Source organism: Scyliorhinus canicula, chromosome 17, assembly GCF_902713615.1.
Source record: "Scyliorhinus canicula chromosome 17, sScyCan1.1, whole genome shotgun sequence".
Classification (NCBI taxonomy): domain Eukaryota; kingdom Metazoa; phylum Chordata; class Chondrichthyes; order Carcharhiniformes; family Scyliorhinidae; genus Scyliorhinus; species Scyliorhinus canicula.
In genome coordinates, this window is record NC_052162.1 from 126,164,373 (window position 1) to 126,179,272 (window position 14,900).

Genomic DNA, 14,900 nt, shown 5'->3' on the forward strand with positions numbered 1-14,900 from the left:
TAAACTTGCTCAACCCTTTATTTGTTGTATGAGGAACGGTTGAGGACTCTGGGTCTGTACTCGTTGGAGTTTAGAAGGATCGGGGGTGGGGGGTAACTTATTGAAACTTACAGGATATTCCGAGGCCGGGACAGAATGGACACGGAGAGGATGTTTTCACTTGTAGGAAAAACTAGAACCAGAGGACTCTATCTCAGACTAAAGGGACGATCCTTTCAAACAAATGTGAGGAGGAATTTCTTCAGCCAGAGTGTGGTGAATTTGTGGAACTCTTTGCCCCATTTGAGTTTTCCTCCTTTGGGAAGGCCCTCGGACACCAACGACATGGCCGGTCGGGACAAGCCACGCCATCAAGGTAGCGGATTTAATTGGACATTACCGATCAAGGCCAAATCACTGAGTGTCTTTCAGACAGAGATAGATAGGTTCTTGATTAATCAGGGGTTATGGGGAGAAGGCAGGAGAATGGGGATGAGAAAATATCAGCCATGATTGAATGGCGGCGCAGACTCGATGGGCCGAGTGGCCTAATTTGGCTCCTATGTCTTATTAGTGTCACAAGTAGGCTGACATTAACGCTGCAATGAAGTTACTGTGAAAATTAAGACTGAACCTATCCAACCTTGGCTCCCTGACACAATTGAAATCCGCACCACCCCTCCCATAATCAGCTGGTGAGAATCCAAATCCGAGATTTGATCATTTTGAAGGCAGTGCTGGATAGATTCTTGATAAGCAAGGGGGTGAAAGGTTATCGGGGAGTCGGTGGGAATGTGGAGTTGAGGTTACAATCAGATCAGCTGTGAACCTTGAGGGGAGCCTGCTGCACAGTTTGGTTGTGGGATGCAGAAAGTATTTATTCCATAACCCACCTCATTCCACTTCCCTTTCTCTTTCCTTTTTTTCGGTGGTCATGTTTGGCTGATCCCACATGCTATTTACACTTATGAACCTTTTGGTGTTTCCTGCTACACAAAATTGGGCTGCCCTAAAATTCGGCCCCTTCAGTGAACCTCTGAGCACCCGGGGCAAAACTGAATAGAACCGACCCCCCTAAAATTCGACCGGTTAGGAAAGCCTCAATCACTGTATTAAGTTGATCTTTTCTCTACACCTTGCTGCAATGTAACATTATATTCTGCAGTCTCTCCTTCCTTCCCTATTTACGGTCTGCATTGTTTGTACTGATGGGTTAGGCGGGTTGGTTTGACGTTGACTGCAACTGGATGCAGGGAAGCTAGAAACAAATGTCTAACACTGGAGATGATCCAACACGGTTTTATTTAAACTACCAACTACTGTACATGTTCAGCTGTGGGTTGACACTCTACTAATCCTACTGACGACCTCTTACTGGCTCGACCAGATCTACTAGCTACCACATGGCAGTAATGTCCACTGACTTGTGCACTCTGACTGTCTCAGTGTCTGGGACTCGAAAAGAGCGGGAGTCTTAATGCCCTGTGGGCTTTATAGTGGTGGTGTCCTGTCTGGTGATTGGTTGTTCTGTGTTGTGTGTTCATTGGTCATCCTATGTGTCAATCATTGCCTGTCTGCATCTCATTATATACATGAGTGCATATTATGACATGTACTGCATGCAAGAAACATTACTTTTCACTGAATCCTAATACATGTGACAATAATAAATCAAATCAAATCAAAAATAGTACATTTACATCATCAAAACATATACACAAGGGCAGGCAATGAATTATTACACAGTAATTATACAGTCAATAGGAAAGATGATCTGGCGGGTGTCTATTCTGCACTGGTTGCCGGCTCACTTAAGGGATTTGGTTCTTCTTGACCTTGGATGTCCTCTCCGGGTCTTCAGAAGATGTCTCTCCCCTGGAAGGTGTTATAGTCTCTTTTGCAGACAGAAGATTAGGAGCAGCAAGGGGTTCTTCAACAATCTCGGTTTCCGCGGATTGACCAGAAGTTGCAGTCACATGATCGGGTAGTATGGATGGCGGTTTATCCTGAGGTAGTTCTAGCACACACGGTACTGGCACATTGATGGGTGTCACTAACAACTGATCTGTGTCGTCTCCACACTCGCTCATCTTCAGTTTGCACAGTGTAGGAGACGGCCAGTTTCAGACAGCACAGTTACAGGGACCCTCTTACTGGTGGTGCTCTCCTTGTCCAAAAAAGCATCTTTTGGGATTCCCTTCTCTTATCCAGGTGTGTGACTGCTGATTGTGGTACACTATCTCAGACGTCTCCAGGGGTAATGTTGATCAGATGTAGTTCTCAGCTTCCTCTTCAGTAGTAGTAAAGCTGAGAAACTCTGAGTAGTTGTGTGTGGTGTTGCGAGACGTCGCCAAGAAACTATTTGGACGGCAATTTAATGAACCCTGGTCCTTGAAGGCTTTCCGAGCATCTTCAAGGACTGGACAAACCTTTCAGCTGAACCATTTGTGGATGGGTGGTAAGGTGCTGATTTTATGTGTTGGATACCACTCATCTTTATATAGTTCTTAAACTCCTGAGCTCTGAATTGTGGACCGTTATCACTTACAATTTGTTCTGGTTTCCCAAATCTGGCAGGAAAATCACATCGAGATTTTCGATGGTTTGTTCTGCAGTTGTTGATTTCATTAGGACCACCTCAGGCTATTTGGAGTGTGTATCTATGACAATCATCAACATGTGCCCCTCGTATGGCCCTGCAAAGTCAATGTGTAACACCATGGTTGAAGTCTCCCTGCTGCCAATGAAGGAAACCTTCTGTGGCCCAAAATAGTTAAGGGCCTGTGTGCCGTTAGCAATATGAAGTGATGACCACAGAGATATTGGTGAAATCTCGCACCATAAATAATACTCAGTGCTCCTTCTCCAACTGGACGTAATCTGATTCAGCATTTGTTAAGGTCTGTGACGAAAGCTCTTGGTCTTTCTTCCCCTGAAGGTGGTATGTGTGACACCACCATCCCAACACCATACGGCGAGACATCATTGGTAAGTTGTGATGGTAACTTTGGGTTGAAATGGACCAACACTCCTGAATTCTTCAGTGTTTCTTTAACTGACTGATGTGCTTTTTCACACTCTGGTTTCCATTGCTCGGCTTGTTTTATGCACAACAAATTAGGTCATTGTTTAAGCAGGGTTTTGAATCAAATTTCTCATATTGGTTAATTAACCTGAGGAATGATCTTAACTGAGTTACATTCATTGGTCATGGGTCCTCCGTGAAAGCCTCCATCTTCTTAGCTGCCTTCTGTTAGAATGGTGAGCAAATGTGGAGATTCAGCCTCAACATTCATTTGCAGGTAAGCCTGTGATAGGTCAATTTTCCTGAATTTCTGTCCTCCTGCTCGGAGGTGAAGAAAACCTCAATGAACAGCAGCAGGTATTGATCCGCACATAAAACCAGATTGATGGTTGTTTTAAAATCTCCGTAAATGCGTCTAGTCCCGTCCTGCTTCATTACAGGCACAATAGAGGCTGCACTGTCACGAGCGGTGATGAGTTGACTGGTAGTTAATTAATACACTAATCTTCAATTAATACATTTTGGTTAATATAAGATCCGATGGTTCAAAAAGACAATTTGTGGAAAACAAAAGCTTCCTTTGTTACTAATCTTGAGTGGATTCAGCAATGAGCCTTATTCTTGATGCAGACTTTGACAGAATATGATGTCATGCAGTTTATTAAAATTAGGAAATATTCTTAGTTTAAATAATGTCTGGTGGCTCTGCTGTTTCTCGGAACATTTAGGTACAATGTTATTTTTTAAAATACATACATCTATGTTAGCTTCCTTGACCTTGTTATTTATGACAGTGAATACGTTATTAAAGTGATTACCGAAGCCTACATACAGTTTGCTAAATTACAACGGTGATTACACTTCATTGGCTGTGAAACATTTTAGGATGTGTGCAAAATTTTAAATTGTCCAGGAAATTAGATATATTAAATTCAATTCCTTCATCAAGATGATTAATAAAAATTCAATCTTCACTTTTGGTAATACCCATATATTTGACACCATTTTGAAAACTTGTGAAAATCCAAACACGCTGTGTCCTGAATGATTTGATTAAAAACACAACGAGTTGTTGTGATTTGGAATGTGCGCCTGAAAACAGTGCAAGAAGCAGTTTCAACTGTTGTCTTTCAAAAGGGAACTGTACAGATTCTTGACAGGACAGGAAAATTGCAGGGTGATGGTTTTAATTGGATAGCTCAGCCAAAGCATGAGCCGGTTGGGCAGAATGGCCTCCTGTGCACTCTGAGCTTCGTGTGCATTTAAACCGAGTGGTAATGAGCTGGAACCCATTTCCTGTGAGGCCGGTAGAAGCCGAGATGACAGGATGACATGGAATTTGGATCAATACTTTAGGGACATAATCCTGCGGAGATATAGGGATAGAACGGGGAAATAGAACTGACTGGTTTGCTCTACACAGAGCCAGCATAGCCTGGTTCCGAGTGGCTCCATTCTCTACCCGCATAAACCTACATACTAAAGAGAGAAATTTCATCAGCTCCAGCCTCTCCAATTGAAAGCAGAAGGCCATCTGAATCCAACCATTGTCATCACTTATGAACTCGCTGGTGTCTCAGCAGGTGGCGTGAGTGAGTGAATCCCTTCCCACACTCAGTGCAGGTGACCAGGTTCTCCCCAGTGTGAACTCGCTGATGTCTCAGAATGCCAGACAACATTTTAAATCTCTTTGCACAGTGAGAGCAGCTAAAACGGTTTGTCCTCGGTGTGAATATGCTGGTGGACCCTCAGAACCGCAGCATTTTCGAAGCCCTTCCCACATTCCGAGCATTTAAAGGGGCATTGATTAGTGTGAGTGACCTGGTGTACAGGCAGGCTGGATGACTGAGTGAATCACTGCCCACACATGGAGCAGGTGAATGGCCCCTCCCCAGTGTGAACTCGCTGGTGTCCGCATGGCCGGTGTATCACTGAATCGATTCCCACACTCAGAGCAGACGGATGGCCTCCCCCAGTGTGTACCTGCTGATGTGTCACTTAGAAGAATTCCTGAAACTCATCCCACAACTGGAGCAGGTGAATGGCCTCTCACCGGTGTGAACTTGCTTGTGTATCTGTAGATAAATTGACCGAGTGAATTCATTTCCACACTCAATGCAGGTGAAGAGCCTCTCCCCAGTATGAACTCGTCAGTGTGTTGGTAAGTTGGATGAATGACTGATCCCTTCCCACATTCAGGACAGGTGAACGGCCTTTCCCCAGTGTGACTGCGGCAAAGACTCTCCAGCTTAGATTGGGAACTGAATCCCTTCCCACATAGAGAGCAGGTGAACGGCCTCTCTCCGGTGTGAATGCGACGATGCGTTTCCAGCACAGATGGAAATCTGAATCCCTTCCCAGCCACCACATTACTGCGGTTTCTTCATAGTTCGGATGCATTTGTGACTCTGCAGGCTGGACAATCAGTTCAAACGTCATCCACACACAGAACACATGTACGGTCTCTCCTCGCTGTGAAGGATGTGATAACTTTCATCTGCTTTTTAATTAGTTACAGCTCTTTCCACAGTCAGTGCTCTGGAACACTCTCACTCGGGTGTGTGTGTCTCGGTGCTTTTCCAGTCACACTGATGATTAAAATCTTTTGAAGCAGACAGAACAGAAAACATTTCTCCTTCCAGCTTCAAAGGCCGATGATATTCCGGTCCCATGGAAACGAGTGAATCTATCAGATCGAGATATGACATTTGAGATTTCTGTGTGTAATTCCTCCTCTTCTAATATCCTGGAAAAACAATATACAAAAGGTATCACTTTTAATACAGGGTAGAGATTCAGAACAGACAATTCTAGTTTCTCTGGAACATTTTTTCCCCTCTCATTCCACAAAAGCTGTAAATCCCCATCCCACACACTCTCCCTCCATTCTCACTCTGTTGTATCTAATATTCACCCTCCCAATTCTCCTGAAGGTGCTGATTCAGGCTGATTGACAGATCCAAGCTCAATGCTTCCTGTCCTGGACTCAGAAACATCACAATTTAAATGCAGGCTGCCAGACAGATATGTGTCTATATTACTGGACTAAAAGTCATAGAATCTACCTTGCAGAAGGAGGCCATTCAGCCCATCGGGTCTGCACCAGCCCTTACCAAGAGAACCCTACTCAAGCCCATATCTGTACCCTATCCCCGTAACCGATTAACCCCCACTTAAGCTTTTTGGACACTGAGGGTAATTTAGCATGGGCAATCCACCTAACCCACACATCTTTGAACTGTGGGAGGAAACAGGAGCACCCGGAGGAAACCCACGCAGACATGGGGAGAACGTGCAGCCTCCGCACAGACAACGACCCAAGCCAGGAATCAAACCTGGGACCCTGGAGCTGTGAAGAAACTGTGCTAACCACTATGCTATGGTGCTGCCCCTAAAAAATGTGTTCTGCCCCTAAAAATGTGTTTGACAAAGACTTGATTCCCTTTATTTTCCTTCAATTGGTGCAAATCACCAATTGAAGGTCAGAATAAGAAAATAAATGGAAAGGGCGGAAAATAAAGTCTTTTACTCACAGATGTTGGAGACAGAATGAGGTTGCAGTCTGTGTGAAGGTCAATCTTCATTCAAACAAAGCCCGCGCTCTGATTGGCTGGAGGACCAGAGTCCTTCCAGTCCTCCAATAGTTTCCATTGGTTGCCGGCTGCCTGAAAGGGGATATCACGTGTCGCTGGGAGAACTTTTGACTCGTGGAACGCAGACAATTTGGGAAATGGGATTAGCACTATCCTGCAAATGCGCTGCTGCCGCTCTCCCTTGGACATGCAGTCCCGGGGCTGCCCGTCCATGCGGCGGATAGAGCGGGTTACCCAGAATGGGGCATTGTGGGAGGCGCGGTCGTCATTGCTCACCTGGGGCCCAGTTTCCTGGGACTGGAATGAGAAGCGTCACTCTGACACAAATTACATGTGGGTGGTCACTGTATTTGATTTATTTCAGCAATCCCAACTTACCATTTAATAAATTCACTTTGGTTCAGACAAAACTAGAACCAATTAAGACAAAGGCAAAATTCTCTGCATAGTAAATTTTAAAAGAAGTTTATTAAATCAAAATGGTTTACTGATCAACTTTGACATTGACTATTTACAGCTTCATGCGGTGAAGCTGATGCGGTCATGATCAGTCTGTAGCAGCGTAACCCTCTCTGGCTCCTTCTTTGACAGTAATTCTTGTGGAATTCAGCCTCGGGAGTCTGGCTTCTTTGACAGAAATTTCCTGGGAACTCGGCCTCAGGAATCTTCAGTACTTGGCCAACAATGAAGACCTTCAGAACGTCGACTTTTATCCCCAAAGTGACCATTACCTCACGTCAGAGTTGGGCCTGTTGTAACATGACCATTGGTCAATTTGGCCATTAGATTAATTTAATTGGGATCCCCAATTGCTTACACCAGCTTATTTCAGTATCGTAGACAGGGGCGGCACAGTGGTTAGCACTGCTGCCTCACAGCGTCAGGGACCCAAGTTCAATTCCATCCTTGGGTGACTGTGTGGAGTTCTTTCTCCACATGTCTGCGTGTGTTTCCTCAGGTGCTCTGGTTTCCTCCCACAGTCCAAATATGAACAGGTTAAGTGGGGTAAAGGGGTAATGAGGATAGGTTGGGAGAGTGGGCTAAGGCAGGGTGCTCATTCAGTGGATCGGTGCAGACTCAATGGAATGAATCGCCTCCTTCTGCACTGTAGGAATTCTATGATCCTATGAATACATTGGAACTGTTTCATACTATCCCTTTATCTGATTCAAAAAATCCCTTATTCAGACAGTTTCAAATGTTGCGGCTAATCAGAGCTTGAAGGTCTCTCTTGCCAGTGCATTTATCTTCATTGCACATTCTTTACAGACACAACAATTAAGCTTTTACATTTTTACAGCAAATAAAACCCAGTCTTTCACGATAACTACTAATTCATTATTGATTCATTAATCCTAACTCAATTAGCTCATTACTTATTCAGTCATTTGTTACTGACTGGTAGCTGATCAATATTGTTGATTAACACAAGATACATTGGTTCAAAGAGCTTGTTTTGTAGAAGGCTATTCCTTTCTTTCTTATGAACCTTGATTGGATTGAACAATGGGACTTAGACTTGAGCCAGACTTTAGCAACATATTATGTCCTGTAGGTTTACAAAATTCTGGAACAATGTTAGTTTGAACAATTTCTATGAGTTCAATCATTTATAGAAAAATTTTGGTTGAAAAACTATTCATTTAAAAAATAATGGTCGTCTCATGCTGGAGTTTAACATGGCTTCCTTGACCTTGTTACACATAACAATGATGCAGACGGACGATAATATATTAACAATAATCGCTTATTCTCAAAAGTAGGCTTCAATGAAGTTACTGTGAAAAGCCCTTAGTTGCCACATTCCGGCGCCTGTTCGGGGAGGCTGGTACGGGAATTGAACCCGCGCTGCTGGCACTGTTCTGCATTACAAGCCAGCTGTTCAGCCCACTGGGCTAAACCAGCCCCTATAGTGATTGATTTGAACAAAATATCATTTTTAAAATATGTTCATGGGTTGTGGGCATTGCAGGTTGTGCCAGGATTTATTGCCCATCCCTAATTTCCCTTGAGGGGGCAGTTAAGAGTCATCCACATTGCTATGGGTCTGAAATCACATGTAGGCCAGACCAGATAAGGAGAACAAAGAAAATTACAGCACAGGAACAGGCCCTTCGGCCCTCCCAGCCTGCGCCGATCCAGATCCTTTATCTAAACCTGTCTCCTATTTTCCAAGGTCTACTTCCCTCTGTTCCCGCCCGTTCATATACCTGTCCAGATGCATCTTAAATGATGCTATCGTGCCCGCCTCTACCACCTCCGCTGGTAAAGCGTTCCAGGCACCCACCACCCTCTGCGTAAAAAACTTTCCACGCACATCTCCCTTACACTTTCCCCCTCTCACCTTGAAATCGTGACCCCTTGTAACTGACACCCCCACTCTTGGAAAAAGCTTGTTGCTATCCACCCTGTCCATACCTCTCATAATTTTGTAGACCTCAATCAGGTCCCCCCTCAACCTCGGTCTTTCCAACGAAAACAATCCTAATCTACTCAACCTTTCTTCATAGCTAGCACCCTCCATACCAGGCAACATCCTGGTGAACCTCCTCTGCACCCTCTCCAAGGCATCCACATCCTTCTGGCAATGTGGCGACCAGAACTGCATGCAGTATTCCAAATGTGGCCTAACCAAAGTCCTATACAACTGTAACATGACCTGCCAACTCTTGTACTCAATACTCCTTCTGATGAAGGCAAGTATGCTGTATGCCTTCTTGACCACTCTATCCACCTGTGTTGCCACCTTCAGGGTACAATGGACCTGGACTCCCAGATCTCTCTGCACATCAATTTTCCCCAAGACCCTTCCACTGACCATATAGTCCGCTCTTGAATTTGATCTTCCAAAATGCATCACCTCGCATTTGCCTGGATTGAACTCCATCTGCCATTTCTCTGCCCAACTCTCCAATCTATCTATATTTTGTTATATTCTCTGACAGTCCTCCTCGCTATCTGCAACTCCACCAATCTTAGTATCATCTGCAAACTTGGTAATCACACCACCTATACCTTCCTCCAGGTCATTTATGTAGATCACAAACAACAGTGGTCCGAGCACGGATCCCTGTGGAACACCACTAGTCACCCGTCTCCATTTTGAGACACTCCCTTCCACCACTACTCTCTGTCTCCTGTTGCCTCGCCAGTTCTTTATCCATCTAGCTAGTACACCCTGAACCCCATACGACGTCACTTTTTCCATCAACCTGCCATGGGAAACCTTATCAAACGCCTTACTAAAGTCCAGATGTTATTATGAAATTATGAATGCTAATAGAATAATGTAACTTTTTATTGTGAGGGGAATTGAATACAAAAGTAGGGAGGTTATGCTTCAGTTATACAGGACATTGGTGAGACCACATCTGGAGCACTGTGTACAGTATTGCTCTCATTTAAGGCTGGACTTGTGTCCGATGAAATTTCGGTAACTTGATTGAACCGTATAAGATCCTGAGGGGCCTTGACAGGGTGGATGTGGAAAGGGTGTTTCCTCTTGTGGGAGAATCTAGAAATTGGAGTCACTTTAAAAGTAATATGTTGCCCATTTAAGGCAGAGGAGAACTTTTTTCTCTCCGAGGGTTGTGAGTCTTTGGAACTCTCTTCCTCAAAGGGCAGTGGAAGCAGAGTCTTTGAATATTTTCAAGGCAGATCTGGATAGATTCCTGTTCAAGGGGGTGAAATGTTACCGGATGGGGGTGGGGTCGGCAGGAATACCACAAGAAATGGGAACAGGAGTTGACCATTCGGCCCTTCGAGCCTGCCCCGCCATTCAATCACAGCTGATCCAACATTCCTCTTGTCCACTTTCCTGCCCTTTCCCTGTAATGCTTGATTCTCTCGCTGATCAAGAATCTATCTCAGCCTGAAATATAGACAAGGGATCTGTCCCCACAGCTCTCAGTTCCAAAGACTCACAACCCTCAGTGAAGAAATTTCTCCGTATCTCAGTCTTAATTGGCACCTCTTTATTCTGAGACGGGTCCCTCTGGTCCTCAGCTGCAGCAAAACTTCCCGATTCTTATACTCCAACCCCCTTGGAATCAGGGCCAACATTCCATTAGCTTCCTGATTACCTGCTGCACCTGTCTGCTAGCTTCCTGTGTTTCCTGCATAAGTTCCCCCGAGTCCCTTTGTGTTGCAGCTTTCTGCAGCTTTTCTCCATTTAAATAATACTGTTCTTTTGTTTTCCCTTCCAAAATGAAATTCACATTTTCCCACATTATATTCCATTTACCAACTTTCTGCCCAGTTACATAACCTATCTCATTGCAAATTGTTTGTAAACCCCCCCCCTTGCAACTTGTCTTTGCACATTCTCCCCGTGTCTGCGTGGGTTAGGTGGACTGGCTATGCTAAATTGCCCTTAGTGTTCAAAATGGTTAGGAGGGGTTATTGGGTAACGGGGATAGGGTGGAAGTGAGGACTTAAGTGGGTCAGTTCAGACTTGATATGCCGAATGGCCTCCTTCTGCACTGTATGTTCTATTGCACCTAGTACATTCGCTTCGACCTCCAAGTCATTATCAGATGTTATAAACAGTTGATGTCCCAGAACTGATCCCTGTGTAACCCCACTGGTTACAGTTCGCTGTTTCCTGTCCATCAACCAATTCTCTTCCATCCCAATATTCGAGCTCCATAACTATGAGCTCTTATCTTATAACTTAACCCTTTTATGAAGTACCTTGTCGAACGCCTTCCAAAAGTCCAAATACTTCACATCTACTGGTTCCCCTCTATCCTGGTTGTGATAAATTAACCAGACACCGTTTCCCTTTCATGAAGCCATGCTGACTCTGCTTATTATGATTTTCCAAATATGTTGGTATTACTTCCTTAATAATTGATTCCAAAATGTTTCCAACAATAAAGTTAGACAAATTGGTCTACATTTACCAGCTTTTTGCTTCAATCCCTTTTTTGTATCGGGGTATCACATTGGCAGTTTTCCAATCCTCCGATACTTCTCCAGAATCCAAGGATTTTTGGAAAATTATAACCAATGCATCCACTGTCTCTGTCGCCATTTCTTTAGGATCCTAAGATGCAAGCATCAGGGCCGGGAACATAGCTGCCTTTAGCCCCATTAGTTTGTCTAACGTGATTTGTCCAGTGATTTAATTCCTCCCCCCTATTCTTTAGCATTAATGGGATGTTCAAAGCCTCTTCAACCATAAAGACTGATGCAAAATATCTGTTTAACTCCTCTGCCATTTCCTTGTTCCCCATAACTATCTCCCAGATTAATTTTCTAAGGGGCCTCTGTGAAGTTGAGATTACAATCAGATCAGCTGGGAACTTATTGAATGGTGGAGCAGGCTCGAGGGGCCGAGTGGCCTACTCCTGCTCCTAATTCATATGTTATCACATCCATTATAATAGATTGTCGCATTTTCCCTCCTACTGATGTCAGGCTAATGGGTCTGTGGTTGCCCATTTTCTCGCTCCCTCCTTAAATAGTGGGGATACATTTACCACCTTCCAATCTGCAGGAAACATTCCAGAATTTGCAGAATTTTGAAAGATGATCACCAATGTATCCATTATCTCTACAGCCGCCTCTTTCAACACTCTGGGATGTAGAGCATCAGCTTTTGGGGATTTATTAATTTTTCATCCAAAAAATTCTCCAGTGCTACTTTTCACTCATGCTCACAATTGTGAGAAGCCCTTGGTTCTCTCTCGCGTTTTTGGGACAAATTCTGTATCTTCCTCCGTGAAGACAGACACACATTGTTTAGTTTCTCTGCCATTTCCTTATTCCCCATTATAAACTCTCCTGTCTCTGCCTGGAATGGACCCACATTGGTCTTTGCTAATCTTTCCCTTTTCACATTCCTATAGGAGCTTTTCCAGTCGTTTTTTATGTTTCTCCCCAGTTTGCTCTCATATTCTATTTTCTCTTGATCAGTTTCTTGGTCCTCCTTTGCTGAATTCTAAATCAAGTTCCCAATCCTCAGGGTTACCACTATTTTTGCCACTTTATGAGCCTCTTCCTTGGATCTAATGGAATCTGTAACTTTTCTTGTTAGCTACGGTTGCATCACCTTTCCTGTTGGATTTTTGTTTCTTAAAGGAATCAACATCTGAGCAGCTGTGAAAATGAACGAAATGCAGTGCTGGATATAATTGAGAGTAGAAACAATAACAGAAACCAACTCCTGCAATCAATTGTGAACCTGTTGGTGTCTCAGTGGGTGGGAAGAATTACTGCATCACTTTTCCTGTGGATTTTTGTTCCTGAAAGGAATGTGTATTTGTTGCAAATATGTAATAAATCCTTAAATGCTCGCAGATGTCTGTTCATTGACTAATCTTTTGTTGCAATTTCCAAATCTCCAACAGACAACCTGTCTCTCATACCTCAACAGTTTCCTTCTTTGAGAAACACCCAGAAAAATTAAACAAAGAACCATGTAACCACTATAGCCCATCTTCATGGCAACGTGGCATGCTTTAGGGGGTTCCAAACAGAAATGGGAACTAAATATCTTCCAACTTCCAACATGCTTCCATTCTGTGACCCTTGTGAAATTGGAAACCACATATTCGCAACAAAGCTGAAAGAGCATCAGCCCACTGGAGGAAACGTTGCGAGACCAGTCGTTCCAGCAGAAAGAAACCCCGACCATCCATATTGACCAATTGACAGGATGAATAAATTGCAGTTCCGAATGTAATTGAGAACAGAAACAATAACAGCAGAATCCAATCCCTGCAATCATTTGTGAACTTGTTGGTGTCTCAGTAGTTGCGATGAAACACAAAATGTGTTCCCACATTGAGAGCAGATGAACGGCCTCTGCCCTCTGGGAACTCGCCGATGTCTCCGCAGGTAGATGGATCACTCAATGCCTCCGCTAATCGGAGCAGGTGAATGGCCTCTCCCCGTGTGAACTCGCTGATGTCTCTGCAGGCTGGATGAATGTCGGAATCCTTTCCCACAATGAGAGCAGGTGAATGGCTTCTGCCCAGTGTGAATTCGCTGGTGACTCTTCAAATGGGATAACTGAGTGAATCCATTACCACACTGAGAGCAGATGAACGGCTTCTCCCCAGTGTGAAATCGCTCATGTCTCCACAGGGTGGATGAATGTCTGAATCCCTTCCCACACTGAGAACAGATGAACGGCCTCTCCCCTGTGTGAACCCGCTGGTGAATTTTCAGGCTGGATAACTGAGCGAATCCCTTCCCACACTGAGAGCAGGTGAACGGCCTCTCCCCAGTGTGAATTCGCTGGTGTGTCCGCAGGGTGGATAAATCTCTGAATTCCTTCCCACAGTGAGAGCAGGTGAACGGTCTCTCCCCAGTGTGAACTCGCTGGTGTGCCTGCAGGTGGGGTGACTGAGTAAATCCTTTCCCACACTGAGAGCAGGTGAATGGCTTCTCCCCAGTGTGAATTCGCTGATGTGACTTCAGGCTAAATAACGCAGTGAATTCCTTCCCACACTGAGAGCAGGTGAATGGCTTCTCCCCAGTGTGAACCCGCTGGTGTGTCTTCAGGTTGGATACCTGAGTGAATCCCTTCCCACACTGAGAGCAGGTGAATGGCTTTTTCCCAGTGTGAACCCGTTGGTGTGACTTCAGGCTAGATAACGCAGTGAATCCCTTCTCACACTGAGAGCAGGTGAACGGTCTCTCCCCAGTATGAATTCGCTGATGTGACTTCAGGGTGGATGAATGTCTGAATCCCTTCTTACACTGAGAGCAGGTAAACGGCTTCTCCACAGTGTGAACTCTTTCATGTGACTTCAGGCTGGATAATTCAGTGAATCCCTTCCCACACACAGAGCAGGTAAATGGCCTCTCCCCAGTGTGACTGCGTCGATGAATCTCCAGCTTAGATCGGACTCTGAATCTCTTACCACAGACTTCACATTTCCACGGTTTCTCCATGTTTTGGGTCTCGTCGTAACTCTCCAGATCAGACAATCAGTCGAAGCCTCGACCACACACAGTACACGTGTACGGTCTCTCCCCGCTGTGAATGGTGTGATGTTTTTTCAGGCTGTGTAACTGGTTAAAGCTCTTTCCACAGTCAGTGCTCTGGAACACTCTCACTCGGGTGTGTGTGTCTTGGTGCTTTTTCAGCCACACTGATGTTTAAAATCGTCTGAAGCGAACAGAACAGACAAACATTTTTCCTCCCTTCTCGATTCAAAGGCCGATAATATTCAGGCCCCGATGAACCGAGCGACTCTGGCAGATCGAGATGTGACTTTTGAGATTTCTGTCTGTAATTCCTCCTCTTCTAATATCTTGTAAAAACAATTTACAAAAGACATCATTGTCAG

At 44.5% G+C, this 14,900-nt stretch overlaps 1 protein-coding gene across 1 annotated transcript; it reads right to left on the minus strand.

Moving 5' to 3' along the window:
- Positions 1–4,907: 4,907 nt before the first annotated feature.
- LOC119951218 (gastrula zinc finger protein XlCGF8.2DB-like) lies at positions 4,908–14,883 on the minus strand. Its single transcript, XM_038774256.1, has 2 exons — positions 12,653–14,883; positions 4,908–5,750 (listed from the first exon to the last, which is right to left on the minus strand). Exon 1 carries the CDS (start codon positions 14,500–14,502, stop codon positions 13,450–13,452), a length of 1,053 nt encoding a protein of 350 aa, XP_038630184.1. The 5' UTR covers positions 14,503–14,883; the 3' UTR covers positions 4,908–5,750; positions 12,653–13,449.
- Positions 14,884–14,900: the final 17 nt, after the last annotated feature.